Below are 26,195 nucleotides of genomic sequence, written 5' to 3' on the forward strand. Positions count from 1 at the left end.
TCACATGGACAACGTATGGAGCTCTGCACTGTCAGCTTCTATCGTCATGACTGATCACATTCTAGCAGATGATTAATAGGCACGTATTCATCTTTAGCACATCCATTCATTATACACACATTTCTTTCTTCCTTTTTTTTTGCGTTGACTGTATGGATTATGGCAATGGGCGAATTTGCCAAAATATTGAAAAATCCCTTTTAATGTTTGCTACATTTATCTGTGACCTTGAAAAACTCATCCTCAGGCCTGAGGTTTTATAGCAATTAGAAAAGGTAACAATCCACACTCGGTCTGTCAGGGGAACACGTGTGACAAACCTGCAGAATCCAAAAGCAAACCCTGCTCTGTCACCTGGGATCAGTGTGTTGTGGTGTTAAGGTGTTCTCACCATTTTATTAACCTTTTACCTTGATTTTTTCTCATTCCTATTTTATATCGGCCCGTTTTACAACCCATCTCCCACGATGCGGACTTGGTCTGACCATGAGCAGTGTAGAAATGTAACACTGGTTTCAGGCTGCAATTTTGCGATGTAGACTGTGGTATGAAATGTGATATAATATATATTTTAAAGGAGGAAATGTAGTTCTACCTCAGTAGAGACAGCTTATGTTTCCACTAAAACCAACTCAGTCAATAATGACGACTCAGGACCAGTCCCTCCTGATTAACGCTTGTCTTTCAACCCTCAGACTCAGTAGAAGTTCAAAAATAATTGGATCACTGCCGATCAACTGTATGCATGTGTGAGCATGTTTCTGCTATCATCCTAAAATTGTAGAGTTGTTTTTCAGTATAGTGCCAAATCATAGCACACATTGTCTGAGCCAGTTTACAGAGATGGAGAACTACAATACATCCCATAAGCAGAATTTGGCAACAGTGGAGAGAAGAGACTTGAACCAGACTGAAGGCTGGGCAGCCGTCTGCCTTAACCGGATGGGCTGAGACATGAGAAAAGGGGGGACGGGGAGGAAGTGGCTTATCTGAGGCCTTCCTTGTTATGAGTTTTATTAAAGAGGAAAGTTTTAAACCAAATCTTCAACATGACTGCCTCTGGAAGTGGGAACTGGGAGCTGGTTCTACAGAGGAGGAGCCTGATAGCTGAAGACTCCACCTCCTGCTATACACTTAGAAACACAAGAACCACAGGTAGATGCATAGAGAAGGTATAATATGAGGTCTTTAAGATAGGATGGAGTTTGAGCAGTAAAGATTTAAAATGTTATTCTGGACTTTACATGGAGCCAAAGCAGAGAGGCTAAGACTGGGGAGATGTGAGCTCTTCAGGTCTTGTCAGTACTTGTGTGACAGAAGTTTGAATCGGCTGGAGGCTTTCCACTGAGCCAACTGATAAAGTGGAATTTCATCAGACGTGCCCAGAGATAACAGATGCCTGGACTAGTTCTTGCTGCATCTTTTTGATATGGGATGCTTCCTATTCACATAATATTGCACGGGTTCAAAGACGAGAGTTTCACAGACTTGTATTATGTGTAAGGTAATGGACGTGACCTGATCAAAACTGTCCTGGTCCTGGTTCTAGTTCTGGAGGCTCAGAACTTTGGCGCTTTCTGGTGAACCAGCAGCGTTCACACCAGTTTAAGTGGAACCAAAGTGGGAGTATGTTACTCTGCCTTACTCAACATTTTTGCTTTTTTCCTGTCTCTGTAATCATTCTTCAGTTTTTTTTTTTTAAGTTTATTAACTATTTGGTCTGTTGTTGGAGTGAACCCAGCCTCGGCCATCTCTTCCCAGAGTTCAAAGATAAGAATGACTTTGCTTCATTAAGCCCCAAAGGGAAATTCATACAACTTGTTCTTTCTTGTTCTGCTTTCTAGCTTTTCTTGAAATTCTGTCGATGCCCGAATCTCCACCAAACACTTAGTTTCCTCAGAAGACAAATCATTTTTCTCCAGGTTGTCAGTCTGGCTGCCTTCTCCTTCTTCCTGCTAATCCTCACAGGCTAGGATATGACACGCCCACTGATTATGTCATGGTTCCCAGGAAAGAACCAACTACTTTTTGGTCCTTGAGAACCAACTTTTCAGGTTCCTAACCTGTTGTTTGTTTTCGGTCTGAACCCGCCGGCTGGTTCAAAATTGCCTTGGGGAACCAGAACCAGCACAGATAAGAGCCCTGCCGGTGTGAAACCCCTAACGGAGCTCATGTTACCTTAGCTTAGAGCTCAAGGCCAAGTATGAACATTATGACTCAGTGGATTTCAATCATGGAAGTTCACACTACCACTTCTGGTTCTAACTGCTCCTGTGAGCTGACCTGTGTTGTGATTGTGAAACGGTATTTAAGCCCACCTCCCGTCTCCCTGCACTTCGATCACGTTTGCTGCCATGTTGCACAATGTTGTGTAACTGCTGGCGCGTAACTCATTTCCCAAGATGTTTTCACATCTAGTCATTGCTGTCTTTGACTCACAGTTTCTATTATAGCTGTTGCTTATTTTGTTTTTTTGTCAGCTCAATCTGTTTCTGATACATCACTTGAATAATGTAACTAGATGGGAAATGTAACAAATGGAGAAGTAGTTATGAGCCTATACCTATCACTACCATGCCAAAGATCGCGTTTAATTCACACCCCCTTGTAAATTACACCAGAAGAGACTGTGCCCATATTTTATTGTCTGGCTCTCATGTGACAGTTGAGACAGCTGAGCAGACAGTAAGGCAGGAATTTGGACCAGCCTTGTTTCGAGGTTGGTCCTTTAATTACAGCAGATGAATAAAGCAGAAGCCTGGACATAAGCAGCCGGATGAGGAATCAGATGTTCTGACTTTTGGAAACAAAAAAGTTGGATTATTTGACGTTTCAGTGTAGTAATGGTGTCAAAGTGTAAAAACAGGTCGATAGACTTTAGTGTTGGATTAGTCAGAGAGGCTGGCTAAGAACTGTGATAAGCTGAGGGGATATGTGGGGTTGTCAATACAATGTAGCAGAGACTTATCAGTAACTTTCACATGAACACAATGAGCTGTACTGTACAGTTAAAACAAGATGTCTGCACCCTTAGTGTTCAGCCACAGCTTTGTAAACATGTTTGTGCTTGACAAAACAAAGTTTCAAATGTGTAAAAATAATATTTAGCCAAAGCAAGTGTTGCTTTTATACTGGGTTGGGTTTCGGTGTCCAAACGACACAGCTCTGTTGGTGGTATCAAACTCTGAAAACACAATCTGTAATATTCAGAAATCAGAAATCGTGGTCATGGCTGATGTTGTTTCTTCCACGTACCTTTCCTGCAGATGATGAGGTCGACAGCACGACAGGCGGCGGTGAAGACGGGAACTCTGGCGGCGGAACGCCTCCAACCAAACGCAAGGGCAAGTTCGCCAAGATGGGAAGAATCTTCAAGCCCTGGAAATGGAGAAAGAAGAAGCCAAGCGAGAAGTTCACTGAAACATCTATAGGTATGCAGCGTACAAAGTCCCTATATTTCCTACTTATGTGTGAATTTACTCTGTGCTTCATTTACTCATACATTTTTCCTCTTTTTTTAAGCTTTGGAAAGAAAAATCTCGGTAAGAAAAAGTCGCCAAGAGCTGATTGCCAGAGGCGTTCTGAGGGACATCCCAGAGAACGGTGAGCTCCATTTTTAACCTATATTGTATGGATGAATTGGCTTCTTTTTGAGAAAACGACCAAAATAAAATTGTGCTCGTGTCTGCTTGTGTCTTCATGGACAGAGAGCAACGATGTGAACCACTCTAAAGCCCCACCGATAAGAAACGGGCACCCCGTGCCAATGGATGTGGACAGGGTGTCAGAAGCTGGGATGCGAGTGTCCCGGGGGGAGTCGGACATGAAGGTGAATCCCCTCAGGCTGCCCCCGGGCGACGAGCGCCGGAACAGAGCGCCGTCCGACGCCTCTAGGAGTAACCGGGCGCCTCTGGATGTGGACTCTCACGCACGGCTTCCCGTGGATGTGGACAAGCGAGGCCGTCTGCCCTCAGATATGGATAAGAGAGGCTCTCTGCCCCGAGGGCCCGCTCCAGACGATAGATACCGCAGAGAGGAGAGGAGAGAAGGAAAAGAGGACAGGGAAGACAGAGGAAGGAAAGACAGGGAGGAGGTGGAGAGAAGGGACCGGCGAGACGACAGGGAGGGAGGAGGTGAGCGAAGGGAGGACAGAGAAAACAGAGATAGACGGGACTGGAGAGATGACCGAGAGAAGAGAGATGACCGAGAGAAGAGAGATGACCGAGACAAGAGAGATGACCGAGAGAAGAGAGATGACCGAGACAAGAGAGATGACCGAGACAAGAGAGATGACCGAGACAAGAGAGATGACCGAGAGAGGAGAGATGAGAGGACAGACAGGAGAGATCGAGACGAGAGGGAAAGGAGGGATCGGGATGAGAGGGAGCGGAGGGATCGAGACGAGAGGGAAAGGAGGGATCGGGACGAGAGAGAGCGGAGGGATCGGGACGAGAGGGAGCGTAAAGATCGGGACGAGAGGGAGCGTAAAGATCGGGACGAGAGGGAGCGTAAAGATCGCGAGGAGACAGAAAGGAGGGATCGAGACGACAGAGAAAGGAGGGACCCCAGAGACAGGAGAGACGATAGGGATCGGCGGCCCGAGAGGGACAGGAGAGACGACCGAGACGAAAGGGACGACAGAGACAGGCGGGATGACAGGGAGAGGAGAGAGGACAGGGACAGATGGGATGACCGGGCCAAGAGAAATGAACGGGAGAAGAGGGAGGACAAAGACAGGAGGGAGAAGCCCGATGACCCACGGTATGCCGTGCCGCCGGCCGGCGAGCTGAACCTACGTCCTACTCTACAGAAGAGCTCCTCCGAGGAGTCCAAGAAGACCCGGCCCGCCTCCGAGGCCGGGAGGAGCACCCTGCCCAGATACAGCCCAGCTGCTGACTTCAGGGAGCGCTCAGGTAAGCCCTCGTTTTACTGCTAGTGGTTTCACATGATCACGTTTCACTGGACCAGAGAAACAAATCAGACTACGGCACATGGTTGTCCAGCTCCTGTTATGTAGATAGAAGTAGAAACCAATAGAATTCCTCCGGCTCTGGTATTTGTTTGTCACGCAAAAAAGTCTGTGTTGCTTTTGAAATTCAAGTTTATGAACCGTTTAAAAGCCTATACATGAGAAACCTGAAGTTATGTTCAACAAAGACACTTGAACATAGAGGCCTCATCAGTCTGTGAGATCAAACTGTTAAGAGGAGAGCAGAACTATGAGTTCAAATTTCCCACCAGCTCTGGCCCCAACCTTTAAATTCACCTTTTTGATTTCTTATTTTGATCTCTTTTTTTCCGACCAGCTGAAAGTAATTTTTTACTTTCTATCATACTCTTGAACTGGTGTATTTTTTTGAGAAGGGACTTTTGACAACAGTGTATTGCCTGTGTTTCGGTGAAGCGTGATGCGCCGGCGTTTCTCAGTGAGGGAGAGCAGAGACCTTTCTACTGCATCTAGTCTACTTAATGGGTATTCGTAGCTCATACAACCCCAGAAAAGATTAACTATCCCTTTAAGCAAGATGTGTTATGTGGAGTGTTTAATTTTAAACATTCCCTCTGTGACAGTGACATAAAAAGATCTGGCAACATATCTTGGGTCATGTCAGGCTCCTCTAACTCAGTAACCCCTCCATCACAGCTCAGTAAGATAACGTAAAGCCCATTATTTAAGTTGAAATTATTCTTTATTTGTGCAGCTATCACTCCCCCTCCAGCAGGGTTTGATCTGATCTGTGATCTAGGTCGCAAAGCCGTTCCCAGACTTCCTATTGTCTCCATGTATCACACAGTGACTGTTACTGGCTCAACCATCTCAGTGTAATGATGCTGTGACAATCTGACAGTCAATCAGATGTGCAGTCACGTAGCTGAACTACACGCTAAGCCTGTCTGACTGTGGCAGCAGCTTTGATGTTTGAAGTGATAGTAAAGTGTGGTAATGTTGAGATGATGAGCAGTGATTGGACCAAGTTGGAGTCGGTCAGTAAAATGTACCCAACACAGGAGATGAGACATTGTTACTTTAACTTTAAATCAAACTCTGACATATGATTTTTATTTTTTTTTTGTCTGTTTTGTTGAGTGCTCCTTCCTGGGCCACTTCCCCCTTACATACTTATTCATATGAAAGATATCAACCAAACATCTGCTGTCCTTTACCTCGAGTTATCTCTCTTCATGCATTGGATTAGTCACCACGAGATCAAACATTCAAGTCCTGCTTTTTGGCAGAGTTTGCATTAGCAGGTTGGCATGAGCCAATACACATCAGATGTCATGCCTTGTAGATTCTGCATTTTTTTTTTTTTTTAGCCAGTGATGAAACGCCAACACATGAGGAGACCCAGATCTCTTAACAGAGCTGTGAAGGCACGTCGGGTAAATGATTGAACTCTTGTCTCGGGTGATGAAGCTGAAACGGTAAACATCAGGCTTTGACACATGAACATGAAGAAATAAAAATCACCGAGTTCTTTTGATTTTGATCTTCCTTCATGTCTGCCGTGTGTGATCCTGGTCTGATTCATGTTACCCATCATCCTCCAGCCTTGCTGAGAGTTGCTTTGGGTGAGCTGTTGAAGCTCTGCCTGCTTTCCAAACACCACAGCCTTGTCTTCAGTGTTGTACAGTACAGTATGTGTCGAGCCTCTTGTGTTTAAGTAGAACCTTTGTTGTTGTGACCTGTCCTTTAATGTCTGTGTGTATTTGTGTGTGTGTGCTCCCCTCTGTAGTGTCTGCTGTTGTCCGCCCCATCCCTGACCCTCAACCAGCTCCAGACTCCCAGCAGGATCCTCCACCGCTCAGACACGCTCTGCTCCCCCCCAAATTCCTCACCGAGTCCACCAGGAGCCCGACCCCCTCCCCTTCCTCCTCCTCCTCTTCCTCCTCGTCCTCATCCTCGTCCGCTCCCGCTCCCATGGCCATCGCCAAACCGCCAAGGACCGTCTCCCTGCTAATCGAGGACCCGCCTCGGCCCTCTTCCTCAGTAGACTCTGACCTGCCCCCCCCTGTCCCTCCCCACGCCAAGCAGCCTCCCGTCCCTCCGCCCAAACCCAGCAACCGCAACAGCAACCCCGCACTGCTCGGTGAGTCTGTCGGCGTCTGCTTCTGCACTTTTTTTTTATTGCACACATAAAATTAGCCTCTCTCTATAAACAGCTGCTTTGGTCTTTGTGTGTCTGTCTTTGTGCTGTGAATCAAACAAGCTGTAGAATTTTAACAGGGACGGGGAAACTGGACTGAAGCTGTGAGAAACAATGGTCTCAAATTGCAAGTTAAACACTCGGCGAAAACAAATTCAGGACTGAAACAAAAATGCTGTTGTTGTTCACAAGCTGTAAAATATATTGGATCTTCAGATTTATACACAGTTTTATGCAAGGCTGCTAACTTTAAAGGGATAGTTCAACATTTTGGCAAATTTGCCTATTGCCATAATCCCTATAGTCCTAGAAGTAGGTGCATTACCTTTAATTGTTGGTGCAAGCTGTTTTTAGATCGGTGGGGCAGAGACGCGAGCTGCTCAGCTAACGCAACAGAGGCGCATGGTACTTCTGCTTTTCCCTCATCAAACTCATCAAATACACAATGCAACAACTCCAAAAACGCTCTCATGAACAAGTTGTGACCTGCACATTCACCACGCTATGAGATAATAATGTAACATTGTGAAATGGAGTTCGAGGCAAATGCATAGCCGGAACTACATTCCAGACACGGCTGCTGGGCGGAGTGATTTTTGAAATTTTGAAAAGTGAAATTATAGTAGTATTTTCTTCATATATACGTTATTATTATTTCATAGTATGGTGAATGTGCAGGTCATAACTTCTTAACAAGAGCATTTTGCCATTGTTGGATTCTGCATTTGATGAGTTTTGAGGGAAAGGCGAAAGTACCGATCCGCGAGCAGCTCACGTCTCTGCCCCGCCGATCTCAAAACAGCTTGCACCGACAATTAAAGGTAAATTAACCTACTCCTATAGGGATTATGGCAATAGGCAAATTTGCCAAAATGTTGAACTCTCCCTTTAACTTTCAAACAGTGTATAGGTTCAGTGTTTCGTGACACAGAGGACACCGATGTGAATGCTCAGTATTTGCTGCACAGTTCTGATTATTTGCAGATGGCAGAGTTTGATTTTCTGCAGCGTTTAGTTAAAATCTGCCAGCACCTCTTGTTTGTAAGAGATCATTTTTTCCCACATGAACTGGTGTTTTGACTGAACGCAGCAGTGGATGATCACTCTGTTACTGTTTGAAAACAGTTTGTTAGCTGATTGTCCAGCTGAACTCAGTGGTTGATACTGTGTGAAACTAAAGATTTACAGCTCAACAAAGAGTGTTTACTTTGCCATTGGGAGTAACACATCAATAGACTTGGGTTGAGCTGGTGCATAACATTTGTTCCATTTAAGGTCTTATTTCTGATCATGGATTTTATTTTATTTTATTTTATCCAGCCTGGAATATTCTTGTAGATCAAAGGCTCTTTTCATTCAAGCAAAACTGCTGACGTGGGGCATCGGTTCAGGTTGGGATTTACATGGTATGTTGGGTGTGCGACATCGGTGCACACACCTCTTCTTTTTTTTTTTTTAACAGACCTGTTGTGTGTGTGTCTGTGGATAAAAAAAGTGAGGAAGTGGAGCAGGATATTCTTTGAAAGTACTTCAATGTGCCAAAGCAGAGAAGTGTTACCCCATCTATGTTTTGGTGAAAGAAAGACATCGATTTGTAGCTTTCATTCATGTTATTTGATGGTCACCCTCTCCCTGCAAAGATTTTTCTTTCAGATGTTCCATTGCACTACTTTTTCATAGAGTAGGAGTTTAAAGACTGATCATGAAAAATGAAACATTCATATAAAAGTACGGTTCTGCAGGAGTTTATTTTCTAGTGGGCTAAAACTTGTCAGTATGCTGTTGAAGTTATATTTGTATTTCTAATATTTAAAAAAATCACATCCACAGCACATTTTCAGGGCTATTAGGTGTTTACCTTGAATTTTTCCTCCCTAATCTAAGCGTGAGGCGAGTGAGTGAGTGGGTGAGTCTGCAGCTGGTTGCTGTGTAGGTGTTTTCCAACATGTTGCTGATCCGTACAGCCACCAGTCTCTGGGGGAGGGGGACGTGCACCAGCTTGTCTTAACAGCATTTATGCAATAGCAGCACTTCTCTGGAGGGCGGATAGAAACCCAGTTGACTTTCAGTATTCCATATCCTTTGTCCCAGCACGCCGCGGCTGCTCTTGTTTACAGCCCATCCCATTTCTGTCTGAGGCAGTGACACATTCCACTACCATTTGTTTGGTGAAGTTTCTACACACGTTTTCTTTTTCTTTCATTCTTTAGTATTTTTGGGGGCCTTTTTGCCTTTTAATATACAGTATAGGAGAGTCGAGAGAGCGAGAGAGAGGAAATGGGAGGCAGAGAGGAGGGGAATGACATGCAGGATAGGACCACTCGGTGCGGGATTCGAACCGGGGTCGCCTACAGTGAGGACTATAGCCTCAACACATGGGGCGAGTGCTCTACCAACTGAGCTAAACAAAAAAAAGATGAGTGTGAATGTAACTTGATGAGGACTGATGGGATACAACTAAAAGGGAAGAATCACATAAGTTCATCTTCAGAGGTCTAACAGGGGCTTTCTCCATAAACCTGAAAAACTAAGACTAAATTAAACTAGTCAATTCCTCAAAAATAAAAACTAAATTAAAACCGCTTCATCACTTGTTGAGCTCACTTAAACTTAACTGAAATAAAAAAAAACTAAAACTAAATAAAAATAAAAACTCATTTTAAAACTATAATAACCTTGGTATCTACATTATCCAGGTGTTTGTTGAGCTAACTGTATTTACTACCTGAGTTTACATCAACAATGTACTGTAAGTGGAGAGCGTGATAATTTTGACTATCGATGTTAGTCAGCTGAGGATATATTGACACAGTAACCTTTTATAAATTTGAATACAATCTCATTTGTGTGTACTTAAGCAGATGTCAGTCATTTGAATGTGTAAAAATGAACTTGTCAGTGCTCTCTGGTGGGGAAACTCTGTAAAAGTTTCCAGCATACAAGTTCCAGCCTTGCTGCAACAGGCTAAAAGAGTTCATCCAAATTGAAGTGGTTTTGCTATGACACTTTTATCATCTTGAATGAGGAGTACTGTAAGAAAACCACTGTATCATACCACATTTGTAACTCTGTGTTATCAGAAGAATTTGAACTTTATTTTTCTTTTTTTATTTTATCTTATGCTGAGTTATTTCTCAGTCATCCTCGGACTCAGCCAAGACAAATATTATCCACAACCTTTTTCTGTATTCACCCTCAGCTTGGAATGTAAACCCAGCCCCGTCCCTGACATCTCCACTCATTTTTGCCAGCTTCCTCGTTGAACAGGGGCTGTAAAGCCAGGCAGCCTTGTTACTGGAGCAGCTGGAGACGGCAGAGCGAGCTGGGCCTCTACCTCTCTCTGCCCGTGTACCTCCAGCACCGGGCTGGAGGGGCCTACCCAGGTACCCGCTGGGCCGCTACATGTCCATCTATAAGAGCCTGCAGCCCGGTGGTTTATACATCCACCAGCTTCAAAGCATCCGGATGAAAATCTCACCTTCATTTTTTAACACAAGTACTTCACCGCATGTGTATCACAGCCGTTACCTCAACTAACTTGCTTTAAAAACTGCAAGGAACAGTGCATGGAGACTGGATATGTCTGCATTGAATGTGTTTGTTGATCCCAGTGGCTGTTCATTTCAGACTGTTGACGTGTGTGTGTCGCCCCGTGCTGACTCGACTGTAACAGGACCATCCATTTCTGCTCCCAACTAAAACAATTATTGTTTTTGTGCTTGTTTTTGTTAATGAAACTAACTCCACCCGTCCACAGAGACGTCCACAGTAGGGCTGTCAATCTGATATGAATGTCTAATGCCTCTTATGTTAAATAATCCAAATATATTCAAATTGTTTTGTTTGTTTTGTTTTAGCTCATTATATACACCTATACCAGCTTATTATTACATCCCACATCCACTAAAGTAGTGGTTCTCAAACTTTTTTACATCAAGGACCCCTAAACTGACACAAATTAGACCACGGACCCCCCATTGGAAATTTTGAAAAAAAAAAAACAGAAATACACAAATTTGTTCTGAGACTGAATGGCGTTACTTCTTTTACTGCACTAAAGTGCATCCCATCCAAATCTGTTATGTAACATTTGCAACACACTTGAGTTTTACCAATTCAATATAAAACTTCAAGAAGGGAAATTAAATTATTCTAAGTAGTGGTGCAACGATCAGTGCTGATCGCTCTCCACGGATCGATCGATAAATTTGAAGCTGGATCTCTACTTCAAAGCATCGTTGCAGAAGGCACACGTTGGAACGTCAGTTTTCACCTTCGATGTTCTCATTTTTTCAATAATTAGAGTTCTGTTTGAATAGTGAAGTTGGTTCTGACAGCCCTACTGTGCAGCTTCACCTTGTTTACTGCAGGTTCTCTATGACCGAGTGTTGATTGTTGTTGTTGGCTGCTCTATCCACAGCGGAGCTTTCTCAGTCCGGCAGCGGCGTCATCGTGGTCCCGGCGCCGGCCAAGCGCTCTCCGCCGACCCCACCGAAGAGGATGACCCCCGTCACCAAGCGCTTCTCTGTGGATCCCTCCCCCCCCACTCAGATCCCAGAGCCCGATCCCGCCGAGCCGGCCGCCGCTGCCGGAGACGGCGGCGAGGACAGAACCAACGCAGCGCCTCCTCAGACCTTCAGCGACCCTCTGCCTCCGCCACCGTCCCACATACCTCCGTCCCCTCCCAGGGTTCATTCACTCCAGCCGCCCAGCAACGCCACCTCTGGTCCCGCGCCCGCCGCGCAGGCCGATCCCCCCAGCCCCACCACCGAGCCTCCCAGCCAGCCTCCGGCCATCCCCCTGCACATCCTCATCCAGAGAGCGCTGGCCAGCCCCGGTCCGGCTCAGGCCAACCCAGACGGCTCCCAGAGAGCCCACTCCCTGCTCTTCGAGTCTCCCCCAGATTTCCTGGTGGAGGCCGGGGGCAACTCACGCAATTCTCTCCCCATCCACATCGAACCTCTGAGGCTGTAAGTGTTCATACACTGTACATTATATACATATACATTGTAGTTTAACTTTGTCTTTTATGGTCCAACTCTAGAGATTCTTATGTAATTTGGTTAAAGCAGAAGTAAGCGATCCGGTGGTTTTGGCTAACTTCCTGTCAGCAGATGGAGTTAGCAGTCCCCGCCCTCGTCCCTACGTCACCACATTCACGCGCATCCCTTGGCTGCACACACAGAGAGGACCGCCCCTTTATGCCGTTCTCTCTCCTTATTGGATAAAGGTTGTAGGATACAAGGAAAGTTTTCTCCTCGGCTTACAGCAGAGCAGAGTGACTGACAGACCCGTGTTTCAGACCAAACACTCTATAGAAGTGATTGCTGTCGGAAGATACAACTATTTAAGACTTATATTAACACAAATGTTCCGCTTACTTCTGCTTTAACTCTCAGTAGTTGTACGCGGTTTTTCACTTTTGGCAGACTCACAGGATATATACATATAAATGCTAACTTTAGTACTTTCATTTATGTAGCTCCTTTTTAAAAGACACACAAAGACATAAACCCATCAGGGCACAGTGTGGCCCCTAACAAAATAGAAAAAGAAAAAAAGAAAATTTACCAGTTGCACATGAATAAGTAGATGAAAAATGTACTTGCACCATCTGAAATTTTAGGGGCAAAATGTCCCCATGTAGGAACAGTCTGGAGCCCTGCCCATAAAATCACAAGCAGCACAGGCCAATACAAGGAGCTGTTGACAGGACACACCCAGTTTTAGTAGACTGACACACATATAGGGTAAAGTTTCTGCAGGAAGTGAGATCGATCATAAATCTATAGAACTTCCTATCTAAATGATAATGAATGTCATAAGTTCTTTCTCAATCAAGGACTCACTGCTTCCATTCTCCCATACTCACTGTCTGTGATGGTGAACTGAATATTAGGAAGTTTTGAGCCGTTTTTCTGAAAAAGGTTTAAATGTTAATCAAGAGATTTAATTACAGATTCATCATTAATAAAAGTTTTCATAATAGAAACATCTTCCAAAGATGGTGCCCTTCACTTAAAGTATTGATGCAGTGTTATTGTAGAAAACACATGGTATTCTTTCAGAAAACTGTAAGCACCTGAGGGCCAGGCCAGAGACACAAGTTTGTTTTCCCTCTCGGTGTACAGGCACACAGCGGTCTGTGTTGTGTAAAGCAGCAGTGGGATTGAAGCACAGAGGTGGAATGTGAATCCATAGTAAACAGAAGATCATTTTCTACTTAAGCTGCTGTGGTTTCAGCGGAGGGACTGTCCCTGACAGCAGATTGAAAAGGTTCAAGAGGATTACTGTTCGATATGTGGGCTGAAAGCTGCTGAGACGCGGCTCCATGGTCGATCATTTATAAGAGACTGTGGATCAACATGTGATTTTCTTCAGTGAAGGTTTTCACCAGAGCAGCTTTAAAGCCAGAGGGGACGGGGACCAGTTGTACGCTCAGCTGATTCTGCAGAAGAGGCTTGAGACGAGCAACCAATCCCCTGTCTGATCTCATGGACTTTATAAGAGATGGAGTCTGTTCAAAGAGTAATCAGAAAAGCAGAAGCTGTTAGTACATAAACCACAGTAGAACTAGTCTCCCTCACCAGACCTCTAATTCTGAGATTAGAGGAGAGGAAAGGAAATCACGATCGTTGTGGGCAGCGCCACAGCAACGGTGCGCTCGCAAAATATTGCCAGGGGGAAACGGGTTTGGTGTAACCAAAAAATTGCCTAAAGGCATAAAAATGGCTACATCACAGCAAAACATTGGTCAAGGAAGTTTGTTGAGTCTGTGATACGACTTGTACAAATAAAATAAACAAACGTGGGTTGGTTAGTTTTTCACATCGGAGATCAAAATATCCCTGGTTCCTGTTGTTTCCTTTCTCCGAGGGGACTGTGAAGACAGCAACAGGAAGGCAGGACTTCCACCGGGCGGCTCGGTCCAGCTCAGACTACAGTATAACAGACTAGAAACTACTCTAACACATACAGTACAGTGTGCTGGAAACATGAAATAGAACTGTGAGGTGTTTTACTTGAATCACAATACTAGATGGCTGGAGTACCAACGTGAAAAAACAAACAAAACCTCAGTGCTTTCAGCAGCAGAGCAGTCAGACTCAGACTCTGTGAAGAGATCACTAAGATACAGTTCACAAACAATTCTGCTTCATTTCCCCAGAAGCATAAGGGCTCAAATGGCCAAATCCTTGGCTGTGTTCCAGGTTACAGGAGCAGGGAGTGGTTACAAGAAACAAATGAGTTTGTTCTCAACCCGCGATGCCACAGAAAGACAGAATCTGAGCTCACAGCCGCTGTGTTTGGTTTTCAGGCCGGAGGACGACGACTTTGACATGGAGGAGGAGATGAGGAAGCTGCAGCCTCCGAGGCCTCCCCGTCAGCCTCAGTTTGAGCCCCGCAGCAGGAGGGGGCTGGTGGAAGACCCCCGGGTCAGCGTCATCCCTGAGGCCGGGGGCCCCGGGGACAGCGAGGAGGAGTCTGACTCGGACGGCCCCATCCTGTACAGAGACGACGACGATGACGACGACGACGAGGAAGGCCCTCCCAGTAAGTTTTAGCTTTCTTGTAGCTTCTGAGTTAAACTCTCATAAGAACAAGGTTTTTTTTAATACTTTATTGCAGGACTGCACAAATCATTGATTCACATTCCATTACACATATTTCTTTTTAGAAATTCGAGCAATCCCATAAAATGTGTGTATTTTATAGTGAAATACAGAAAAAGAAAAAAATGTTCATAATAACATAGGGGGAAAAGATAAATAAATAGATAAAAACAGCAAAATTGAGAAATAAATGCAAAATAGACAGAAATATATTATACATATTAATATATAATCATTCTTACCGCTTCAAAAGTCTACAAAAAAAAAAAACTCTTGAGAACAGCATTCTTCAGTATTATTTAATTGTTCTCCATTATATTCAAGATTTCAAGATTTTATTTTGAGACATTCTGGTTCTTGATTTCTGATTCTGTATGTTATTCTTTCCATTTCTTGAATATTATTTACAGTTAGTTTCCAGTTTCCAGTCCAAGAACAAGGTTCAAGAAAGTTGTAGTAAAAATGTACATTCAGTCTGATTTCTCCTGCGTGGTCATGGTGGTTTCTGGTTTCCTTTTAAGCTTAACAAAAGTTTGAAGTAGGGAGTTTCAGCTCTTTTGAAAACTGTGAATAAGTGAGTTAAAAATGCCAAACATGTCCCTGCCCCCAAAGAACCACTGCTGCTCTTTGTGGTCATGAAAGCCAGTGAAGTAAGTTTGGGTTTTGGGACTTTTGGGACTGAGGATTTGGGCTCTGGGAGCTTGTGATGGCCACATTTTGATGTATTTTCAGAGACGGATAATAAAAAGTTGCTTCCCTTCAGATAGTTCAGAGCTGCAGTTCTTAAACAGCATCACAAGGCCAAGATTAAAACGTTCAAACCCTCTGCAGCTGTAAGTTTTTAAACTGACAACACAGACACACATGGTGATGTGATGTGATTAGAAAGCACCTCCTCCCGCTCTGAGTATAGAACTGGTTAAGTTGCTCCAATTCTACTTTTCTCTTAAACACTGAAAACTTTAAATGACATTCTCTAATTGAAACATTCACATCCTTGATTTTAAATCAGATAAGACAATAAAACTAAACTAACACACTCAATTTAGTGATAAGTTGTGGGTAATGCCCCAGTCTAAATATGATTCTAAGTTGTTTTAGTGTTGTGGTTCCTAATGTTACTGGTTCCATACTGTAATGTGGAGTTGTGAGTGGAGGACTCGTCCTTGAAAAGTAAATGACTTGTGTAAAAGTTCTGAAAGAATGACGACTCATATCCACAATGGACGACGGCTGTATTTGTGAAACCAGTCCTCTCATAATAAACTTAAAACCCAGCACTGACTGTTCCGAATGGTAACATCTGCTGGAGCAGCTGAATGGATATTAGTTAACTTTTCAAAGTGTGGGCGGCCAGGTGGAGGCTGTACACTGCACATTAAGCTTTGTTTTCATAATGACTCCCAGAATAAAACACTGCTGTGTGGTGTTTACCACACTTCCTGATCTATGTGTGTTTAATATACAGCACAGCTTGCCGGTCATTACAGTTACTTCTTCAGCACCACGGACAGCTAAAGTTATCAGCTGCTGTGGGAAGAGACGCACTCGGAGGAAACTTGTGAGCCCTGATCATCAGCGGTCAGTATGCATAAACATATCTGCTCTGTGTGTGTGGAGCAGGTGGGCTGGCCAGCCGCGTGAAGCGCAAGGACACGTTGGCCCTGAAGCTGGAGAGACAGGAGAGACAGATTCAGGAGGCTCAGGACAACCACGACAGCATGAGCTGGCATAACAGAGAGCAGTGGGAAGCGCTGAGGAACAAGATCGGCACCACGCTGACACGGTAACGCACTCATCATATCCACAATCATGATCCATAGACCGACGTGGCCAGTTGCCGCTCGGTTTGACAGATCACGTCCGTTACTTAAGTTTAAATTGACAGAGTTTTGAGAGGCTCTCCCTCTTGCTGCTGCGATCTGTGATCCTTAACGTCCGTTAAAATGGTTAATGAGCGCTGTGTCCATCCCCAGGCGGCTGAGTCAGAGGCCGTCAGCAGATGAGCTGGAGCAGAGGAACATTCTTCAAGGTGAGTGAGACTCTCCCTCCATCTCCCTCACTGCTGCTCTCAGGTGTTTATCTGACTCTGCATCCAATCCCTCAGCAGCAGAGCACAACTTTTCATCTTTCTCATCCTTTAAGGAGTCTGTGTGTGTGTCCCATCTTGCCTGAGCAAACTAAACAGAATCAGTTTGTATATTGTAAGTGTTGGGGTTAGGTTATTTAGATATAGGGTCAGATTTGAAGAATGGTTATTTAAACTGTGTATGCACCAAACCCCCCCCCCCCCCCCCAGACAGAAGTGGTACCTCTGCAGGCTACACTACCAGTGTTTCAGAATCAAACCCGCCGGCAACAGCGCCCACTGATCTGTACTGAGACTGTTGTTATTCTTTCACGTGAGTTAAATGTCAGCTGTGTGGAAAACCACGCTGAAAAAAAACCACGTTGAAAAAAGAGAGCGAGACGACGCAGCCGTACAGTAGCTGCCGTGTTGTGACGACCCCGCTGACGCTGAGGAGGAACTATGAAGGACTCGGCTGTGATGGAAAAGCACCTAAACCGAGTGCAGTAGAGTAGAGTCGAGCCGAGTAGAGCTGTAACTAGTTGCAAAGTAATAGTATCTATCTGGTATATCATTATTGTTAGGGATGCACCGATATGAAAGTTTTGGCCGATACCGATATGAATTTTTCTGCTATGGCCGATAACCGATATTTACCGATATCGATATGTGTTTTGTTTTTTTTACGTTTCTGAGATGATAAAATTTTGTACATTTTGTAAATCATGCAAACTGAATTTTTGAATGTCTTCCTTTATTTTCAGAATGTATTTTACTTCCAAATAACAAGGTTACAGGCTACCATAAAACATAAGTAACCAACTTTTACCACTTATCAAACATGCCAGTATTCATGGCAACGTGTTTTCAGCTCTGTGCACTAGACAGGCTAAATCAAAAATATCAAAAACATGTCCTGAGTGTTAGTGCACATTTTTTCAACTTGCACTGAAATTTTCAAGTAAATGTCCAAACATTGAAACAATGTTTCTACCAAGCAAACATAAAAAAACAAGTCAATTTCAAGACCCATCTATAAAAATGTTCATCAAAATATGAGAACTGTGACATAACTGTAATTCAAAAGACATGGTGGTCTTTGTACATTTTCCAACTTAAAGGGATAGTTCACCCAAAATTCAAATTTCACTCATTATCTACTCACCCTCATGTCAACTAATAGCTGTGAGAATTTTCAGAGTCTTCCGTTCCTTCTCTGAGTTACGGGGGGGTCTGCGCAGCAGTATTTGTCCATATAATGGTTGTGAATGGACACCACGTTTCTTTGTCCAAAAAGACACACCAAAAAACATCCAAATACCTCCATGCTGCTCGTATGTAATGTCCCTCTTGTATTGAAGCCCCGACAAGAGAAATTGTTCCGCCGGTCAGTGCAAATCACGTGAGATTTGCACTTACACAGGCAGAGCAGTGAACTGAGACACTGGGAGCTTCCGCTACAAACAAGCTTAAAATATAGACTTATTTAATTTTTTTCGGAACAATTTCTCATGTCGGGGCTTCAATACAAGAGGGACATTACAGACGAGCAGTATGGAGGTATTTGGATGTTTTTTGGTGTGTCTTTTTGGACGAAGAAACGTGGTGTCCATTCACAACCATTATATGGACAAATACTGCTGCGCGGACCCCCCCGTAACTCAGAGAAGGAACGGAGGACTCTGAAAATTCTCACAGCTCTTAGTTGACATGAGGGTGAGTAGATAATGAGTGAAATTTGAATTTTGGGTGAACTATCCCTTTAAAGCAGCCACAATGTACTCAAAGTAAATGTCCCAAACACTGAAACAGTGTTCCGCCTAACACTGTACAGTAAGTTATAGTCCAGGTCTACTTCATCAGCAAAGGCAGGTTTTTTTATTCAAATTAAATTCAAACTTGTGAAAAAGGCTAAATCAAAATATCCAAAACATGTCCTGAGTGTTAGTGCACATTTTTTCAACTTGCACTGTAATTTTCAAGTAAATGTCAAAACACTGAAACAATGTTCCTACCAAGCAAACATAAAAAACAAGTCAATTTCAAGACCCATCTATAAAAATGTTCAATCAAAATATGAGAACTGTGACATAACTGTAATTCAACAGACATGGTGGTCTTTGTACATTTTCCAACTTAAAGCAGCCACAATGTAGCCTACTCAGTAAATGTCCCAAACACTGAAATTGTTTCCACCTAACACTGTACAGTAAGTTATAGTCCAGGTCTACTTCATCAGCAAAGGCAGGTTTTTTTTGACAAAGAGAAGCATTTCTGCTTTCTCACACTGGATTCTGTTTCTCTTTTCATCAACAATATGTGATGCAGCAGAGAAGAGACGTTCGCTGTCCACACTTGTACATGGAGCCGAAAGGAACTTGCATGCTGCTTTGGCCAGGGCAGGAAAGCGAGACATATTGCTTTTCCAATACTGCATTGGGCTCTCATTTCTGGGGATGAGGGGCTCACTCAGATAGCCATGCACCTACAGGAATGTAGACAAGTGTATTACTATGCATGTCTGATAAATTACCAGCAGTCTAGACATTACAACATTGTCCTCCTCCCCTTAAGAGCTTTGATGAACTTTACTCTGAGGAGATGACCAGTGCTTAAGGTCAACCTCAAGGGGGCAGAGAAGCATTACTAAATATTTTTTATAACAATTAGCATTTTCATTTAAGTAAATCTATTATTTTAGTAACTCTATAGAATTCACAGCACATTAATTTAAAAAAAAAATCACTACACAAAGGACTTTGTTATTTTTTATAAAAGACTGGGTCTGATAATATTATACCTGCACACTTGTGTGGCTTGTCAGGCCTGCCTGCTGTTCCATGGTCAAGTTTTCCTCCAGAATTTCGTCATGCATGTCAAGCAGCGACTTTCCACCCTCATCACTTGTTCTTATCTTCTTCTCTTGCGGTTCCTCTGTGTCCGGTGTCTCCGTAGCGCTGTCGCTGTGCGTCATTTTGTCCACTTGCTTCTGGAGCATATTTACCGCCGCTTGCTTGGTGACTGTGTCAAAATAACGGTCTTTGTACCGGGGGTCAAGGATCGTTGCCAAGTAGTAAAGCGGTTCAGAGAAAGCGCTTCCAAATCGCGCGTTCACAGCTTCCAGTAGAGTGTGCTTTGCGGTGCGGACCCCACTGTCTGTGTCAGCTGCCTTGCTCAGCAAACGTTTCAGTGCCACAACAGACGGAATCACGTCCGCAGTAGTAGCCAGATGTGAGCTGATATCCCTCGTTAATTGTTCAAATGGAGTGAGAAGCGTGGTCATGTTTTCAACGAGGCCCCACTGATATGCACTTAAACACGCAGGCAGCTCATGATCTGCTCCATACACACCAAGTGCGCGCTTCTGATCCAGTAGACTTTTCATCATATAAAAAGTACTGTTCCATCTGGTCGCCACATCTTGTTGTAGCATCATGGTTTTCATACCTAACTCTTGCTGTATGTCTCTCAGCCGAGAAGTAGCGAGTTGAGAATGGCGAAAATGTCCGACTATTTTCCTCCCGATCGCCACACAGTCAGAAATGCTCCGCTGGCTTAACACTCCATCATGCACTGCTAGCTGCAGCGTGTGAGCCATGCAGCCCAGGCTTTTAACGCCACACTCCTCCATTGCCTTCTGCATATTCCGCGCATTGTCGCGGAGCACAACATGCACATTGTCTTTTTTAATTTTCCACTTAGCAAACATGCAGTCAAATGCGCCGGCGATGGCGACTCCCGTGTGCGATCCTGCAAACTCTTGCGCATGTAAAACAGCTCTCTTCATTTCAAAGTTGTCATTAATCCACTGAGCAGTAAGGCTCAACATACTCATCTGACTTACGTCCGAGCTCCATATATCCGTAGTGAAGCTAATGTCAGTCACATTGTCCAACAATTTGTGGATATGCGTGGCCACGACTTCATACAAAGCAGGGAGGGAGACGTCGGAAAAGTAGCGCCGACTTGGTAGGGTGTAGCGGGGTTCAATATGCTCTATCAACCGCCGAAATCCTCGGTCCTCCACGATGGAAAATGGTTGGTCGTCAAGAGCAATCATTTCCATTACCTTGTCGGTTATTGTCCTGGCTTTTGCGCTGTCCTTAGCAAATTTCTTGGTCTGGTCGAGTACCTGCTGTATTGGACTCCCAGCTGCAGCTGCTTTCGTTTTTGCCTGCTGGCTAATGTTAGCAGCATTTTTTTCCTGCAGTTGTTTGTGTAGCTCTGGGTGGCGGTTTTTCAAATGGCATATTAAATTTGTGGTGTTGAATGACTTGACGCGGCATCTTCCTCGCATTACCTCGACTTTGCAGGTGTTGCATACTGCTTTTCGAGTGTCTTCGTTTGACACAGTGAAAAACGCCCACACCGCTGACATTTTTTCTCCTCTTCCGTTTAACATCCCACAATCCTGTGCTGCCTTTGCGTCACTGACGTGCCCAAACAAATACACATGGCCAAATCCCCCTCCCCCTCCCCCTCCCCTCCTTCTCCCTCTCCTTCACCCGACACAGCAACTAGAGGGATATACATCGGTTGTGCATATCGGCCCAATTTTACTCATCGGACCGATGTTGATAGGTTAAAAAATGACGAACATCGGCCGATAACGATATTAATGCCGATATATCGTGCATCCCTAATTATTGTGCATCTGCCCCAAACTGAAGCAGTGGCGGCAATAATTTAGTAGCAAAACCTCTGACTACTCATCACACCTGACATTCATACAAAAGAAGGTCATGTGATATAATGGATGTAAAGTGTAAAGCAAGAGACTGAATCAAATATCCATCAGATATGTTCAGTCTACTGCCGTGACTGTTTAAATAACGGTCAGATACACATTGCAATCTCATTTTAATGCTTCTAATGTGCCCAGATTTCTTATTCTTTTTATTTATTATGTATTTGATGTGTCTTCTTGTTGCATCACTTCCTTCAAGAGGCACAAGGCAAAGAGAAAAGAAGCGTTGCACCAGACTGAGCTGCAGCTTCTCTCCATCTGTGTCCAGTTGGACACAAACACTAGCGCTGCTACAGTAGATATCAGTGCTGACCCACACCGTCACTCCCTGACATTGGTGACACACATACATTCACCAGTCACTGACCCAACGAGCGCTGTGTGTTAACAGACCAGTGCCAGGACGGCCGTATGCAACCATGCCACTAATTTCAGCCTGTGAACTTCAGCAAATCATTTGGTAACCATGGTAACAGTTAGCAGCACACCACACGAGCGCCGGGGTTTCTCTAATCAGCCAGAACTGCAGCGTGTTGTGTTTGTTCCATCACCACAGCTTAGCAGAGCAGTGCATAAATAACTGGTTCAGACATTAATAATGGATAGAAATATGTTTACATCTGGTCTCATGTCTGGACAAACACGCTGCTGCTGCTGGAGGAGCTGTGGGACGGTTGTGTCTGAACTGATGGTGTCCAGCTTCAGTCTGTCCCACACTCCACACCTGAATGTCAGGGTTGTGTAGCTCTGAGCCAACACAGTCATCCTTGCCTCACACTGTTGTTGTGATTAGTGCACAAGCCCCAACATCACATGCACAGCTGAGTCCAGCTCTGCTCATAGCTCCTAGTTTACATGCAGCAGGGAGAATGAATACCTGACGCTGTCCTCCTCAACATAGTGGTGATATATGTGTTGTTTCAGCAGGTTAATACGGACCCGGTCTGGGCTGAAAATCTAAATGAACGACTCAGCCTCAGGTCCAGTTGGTCCAGGGGCTTCCTGGGACACATAAAACACATCTTCTCACTGATTACACTGTGTGAAATTGCCTTTTTTTCGGCTGGGTTCTACAATGCTTCACTTCATGCCGTCTACTGTTGTGTAGCATGCGCACATGCAGTGTTGTTTTCGTTAACGATGATGATGACGAAATATTTCGTTGACTAAAAACAACACTGCGCACATGCATTGTCCAGTTTCAGTCGGATTAAGGCGAATACATGCAGAAGAAAACCGGTTACCCATCTAATTACAGTATCTGGGTGTTTTAATCGGATCGGTGTACCCCGCCTCTCGCCCGAAGTCAGCTGAGATAGGCTCCAGCTCACCCGTGACCCTAGTGCAGGATAAGCGGTATAGAAAATGAATGAATGAATGAATGTTGTAACGTACTGACAGACTCATTTAAGATTCCTTGTTAGGTTCCTGAGAACGGCTCCTCTAAACAATGTTACTGTCTGCACTGCACTTATCGCACAAACAGGAATCGAACCCATCAAGTCTGAGCGCTTCTCGAGAAAATCAAGACAGATGTTTGTAGCTGTGAAAGTGAATTTGACCCTATTGTGACTAAAAGGCAACGGTATCCACACAACACATGAGCATGTGGAGCGTGCTCCCTGCAGACAGAGTGTAGTGGGTCCCAGGACCGGGTCTGAACATATAATAGCCCTCAGAATCTGTCAGCACGTTTTGATCCAGGATTCATTCCTCCACCCCGTGCCTGGCCTGTCCTCAAATGACCGGTCCCAGACGACGCTGTGCGCTCGCGCCACAACAATGCGCCGCCTTGTGCGCAGCGAGGCGGCGACTACAGATTCCCGTTACGGCGGCGTGCCGACAGCAGCTCCGATGAAACCCAAGTGACTGGCCTCAGTGTTTCCCTCTCGCTCATGGAATGTGTTTCCCTCCCGCAGCCAAGAACGAAGCGGACCGCCGATTAGAGCGCTGCGAGATCAAACGGAGGCTCACCAGAAAGGTCAGGACGCAACACAGAAACCGTATCGTACATTTTATAAGTAATGTCTGGGTTGTCACTGTCGCTTTTATGAGCACCTGGCTTTAACACCCCCCCCCCGTCCACTGTGTCTCCAGCTGTCCCAGAGACCCACGGTGGCCGAGCTCCAGGCCAGGAAGATCCTGCGCTTCCACGAATACGTGGAGTGTACGCACGCCCACGACTACGACCGGCGAGCAGATAAACCCTGGACCAAGCTCACTCCTGCTGACAAGGTGAGACTCCACACATCCTCACACACACACACACACAGAGTCAACACCTCTCCTTATACTAACAGGGCTCCAGTAGCTCAGAGCTTCTTAGCGAGAGCCGACCTAAGCCCTGTGCGTTTTTTAAACAGCAGCGTCTTTCAACTGCTTCAACTCTGAGGATTTGCATTCCAAGCAGATTCAGTATCAAGGTAGAACCCAGGAATGTGAGAGGGAGGCTGCTCCACGGCTGGCTTGTTGTTTTACCACAAAGATTCAACCTGCTCCGGTGAAAATATGTCACAACAGAGATGATGGTTGTTCAACTTAAAGGTCCAGTGTGTAAAAATTGGTGGTGTTTATAGGCAAAATCTGAATATACTACCCATGAATATATTTTGTATAAGATACAATTTTGTTGGTTTTCATAGCCTTATAATTATTCTTTCATATCTACATAAAACAAGGGTCTTGCTTTAGAGAGTGTCGCCATCTTGCGCCGCCATGTTTGTACGGCAAGCCAAATGGAAAATCCAGCCAACCAGAGAGCTCGTTTAGTGAGTTTCACGTTCATAAATAAACCAACGAAGAATTCTGGATGTCACAGTCTGGATGTCACCCCCATTTTACACACTGGACCTTTAAAAGTGACATGACAATCTGCTGTAAAAAAAAAAAAAAAAAACAGTCTCTGTGAGTTTGTCTGTTATACCACCAGGGAAAAATAATCTAAATATACACAGCTTTGATCACACACTTCCTTTCTTCCTTTGTGACTTGCTATAAACGGATAAAGCCCCCCCCCCCCCCCCCCCCCCCCCACCTCACTGAAGAGCTGTGTCTTTCATGTCTCCTCTCAGGCTGCCATCCGCAAGGAGCTCAATGAATTCAAGAGTTCGGAGATGGAGGTCCACGAGGAGAGCAGGATCTACACCCGGTCAGTCCCGTAAACAGCACCGCATCAATAATTCACCCCAGCTGTTTTTCTAAGTGTAGTCAGCAGACTCGTCAATATTTCATCACTTGTGTTTTTTCCCTTTCCAAGATTTTTGCTGTTATGTTTGTTGTCGTAGCAGCAGCACTGAATAACCTCTCCTCCTCCTCCTCCTCCTCCAGGTTCCATCGGCCTTAGCTGGCTGCGCTGCACCGTGAAGCACTTAACATCAGGAGTATCCCCACTACAAACTGAACGCGTGGCCCACATGGTTTATATACTGTATATTTTTTCTCCCCCTCCCCCTCTTACTGCCTGTTACCGCGCTTCAGCTGGAGACAGCCCTCCGTCGCTGAGAAACTGGAACCAAAGCCACAATCAGTGGAAGCACGGCCGGCTCTCAAAACACGCTCCACTTCTTAGACTGTGGAATTCAGGACGAGGGGGAGTTTTGTTTGGCACTGCCTGCCATCACTAAAGAGCGAGGAATCCCTCCTCCCTCCATCCCTCCCTCCCTCCTACTGCTGGAGACTCAGAATGAGTTTGATTGAACTCAAAGGGGTGACTGGGTGTCCCTCAGAGGAAACCGCTCCACTACGCCTTCACCTGCCTTGGCGCAGGAGCAGGAAGTCCCTGCACATTAAGAGATAATTGTAGCACTGATGTTGTTACCACTGAGCGAATCCCGAGTCTGTTTAAACACTGTTCATACTGTAACGTGCATGTTTGGTACTTACACCCGTCTACCACCAGCCTTACTCCTCACTCGGTCGAACACTTTGTGATTTGAAAAGTAGGCAAAATGTGAAAGAGGTTGGCGCGGAAGCCAACGTGTATTTAAACCTCAGCCGAATCAACAGTGGAGCTCTGTGTGTAGACCCTCAGAGCACTGATTCCAACCTAATATTCTAATACCTGTGCATTTTTACTGTATGTTTTTTTTTTTTTTTTTTTTGATCTTTTGAAATGATTCTCATGGAGCACATATCACTAAATTATCTACTAATAAGGCACCTTATGTTCCTTAATCGGGTGTATAGAAAACTCAAAAGGTTTTGAGCCTCAAATTCTTTGTTTATAAATGAATTATTGAGGCAGGAAAATGTACATATTTTTATTTTCCTGGCTATTTTATGGTACTTTATATATGCAGGTCAGTAGATGGCTGCAACTGTATAGATCATATGTAGATTTGATTAACTTTATATTGTATATCTACAGTAATGCTGACATGTCTTAATTGTAAAGTATTTCTCAGATAGTAATGGTACAAAATATCTTTTTTTTTTTTTTTTTTTTTGATACAGAGATCTTTTTGCAACCACACTGTATAAATGAACAATCCACTCAGAAATTACAATAATCTGTGATTTTCATTTCAACCTTGTGTGATTATTCCAGTGTCTGTCTCTTTCATGATCTTAACTCTTACATCTATAGGTTGACAGTGATTATGGATGAGGGATACATCAAG

The 26,195-nt window shown here is 44.5% G+C and overlaps 1 protein-coding gene across 5 annotated transcripts in view; it reads left to right on the plus strand.

Annotated features, from left to right (window-relative positions):
• The window catches only part of phactr4a (phosphatase and actin regulator 4a), a 42,613-nt gene extending 16,522 nt beyond the window's left edge, over window positions 1-26,091 (plus strand). For 4 of the 5 annotated variants that reach the window (XM_083981896.1, XM_083981897.1, XM_083981895.1 and 1 more), the window contains 12 exons: window positions 3,267-3,431; window positions 3,523-3,603; window positions 3,708-4,913; window positions 6,738-7,091; window positions 11,569-12,118; window positions 14,467-14,702; window positions 16,382-16,547; window positions 16,738-16,793; window positions 23,496-23,557; window positions 23,674-23,811; window positions 24,648-24,724; window positions 24,904-26,091. In XM_083981896.1, coding sequence (XP_083838022.1) covers window positions 3,267-3,431; window positions 3,523-3,603; window positions 3,708-4,913; window positions 6,738-7,091; window positions 11,569-12,118; window positions 14,467-14,702; window positions 16,382-16,547; window positions 16,738-16,793; window positions 23,496-23,557; window positions 23,674-23,811; window positions 24,648-24,724; window positions 24,904-24,919 — 3,107 coding nt within the window. In that variant the 3' untranslated portion in view covers window positions 24,920-26,091. The remainder of the gene's footprint in view (window positions 1-3,266; window positions 3,432-3,522; window positions 3,604-3,707; window positions 4,914-6,737; window positions 7,092-11,568; window positions 12,119-14,466; window positions 14,703-16,381; window positions 16,548-16,737; window positions 16,794-23,495; window positions 23,558-23,673; window positions 23,812-24,647; window positions 24,725-24,903) is intronic. The other variant, XM_083981894.1, reaches the window with a different exon arrangement.
• Window positions 26,092-26,195: the final 104 nt, after the last annotated feature.

This window comes from Trachurus trachurus (assembly GCF_905171665.1).
Source record: "Trachurus trachurus genome assembly, chromosome: 11".
NCBI classification, from domain to species: Eukaryota; Metazoa; Chordata; class Actinopteri; order Carangiformes; family Carangidae; genus Trachurus; species Trachurus trachurus.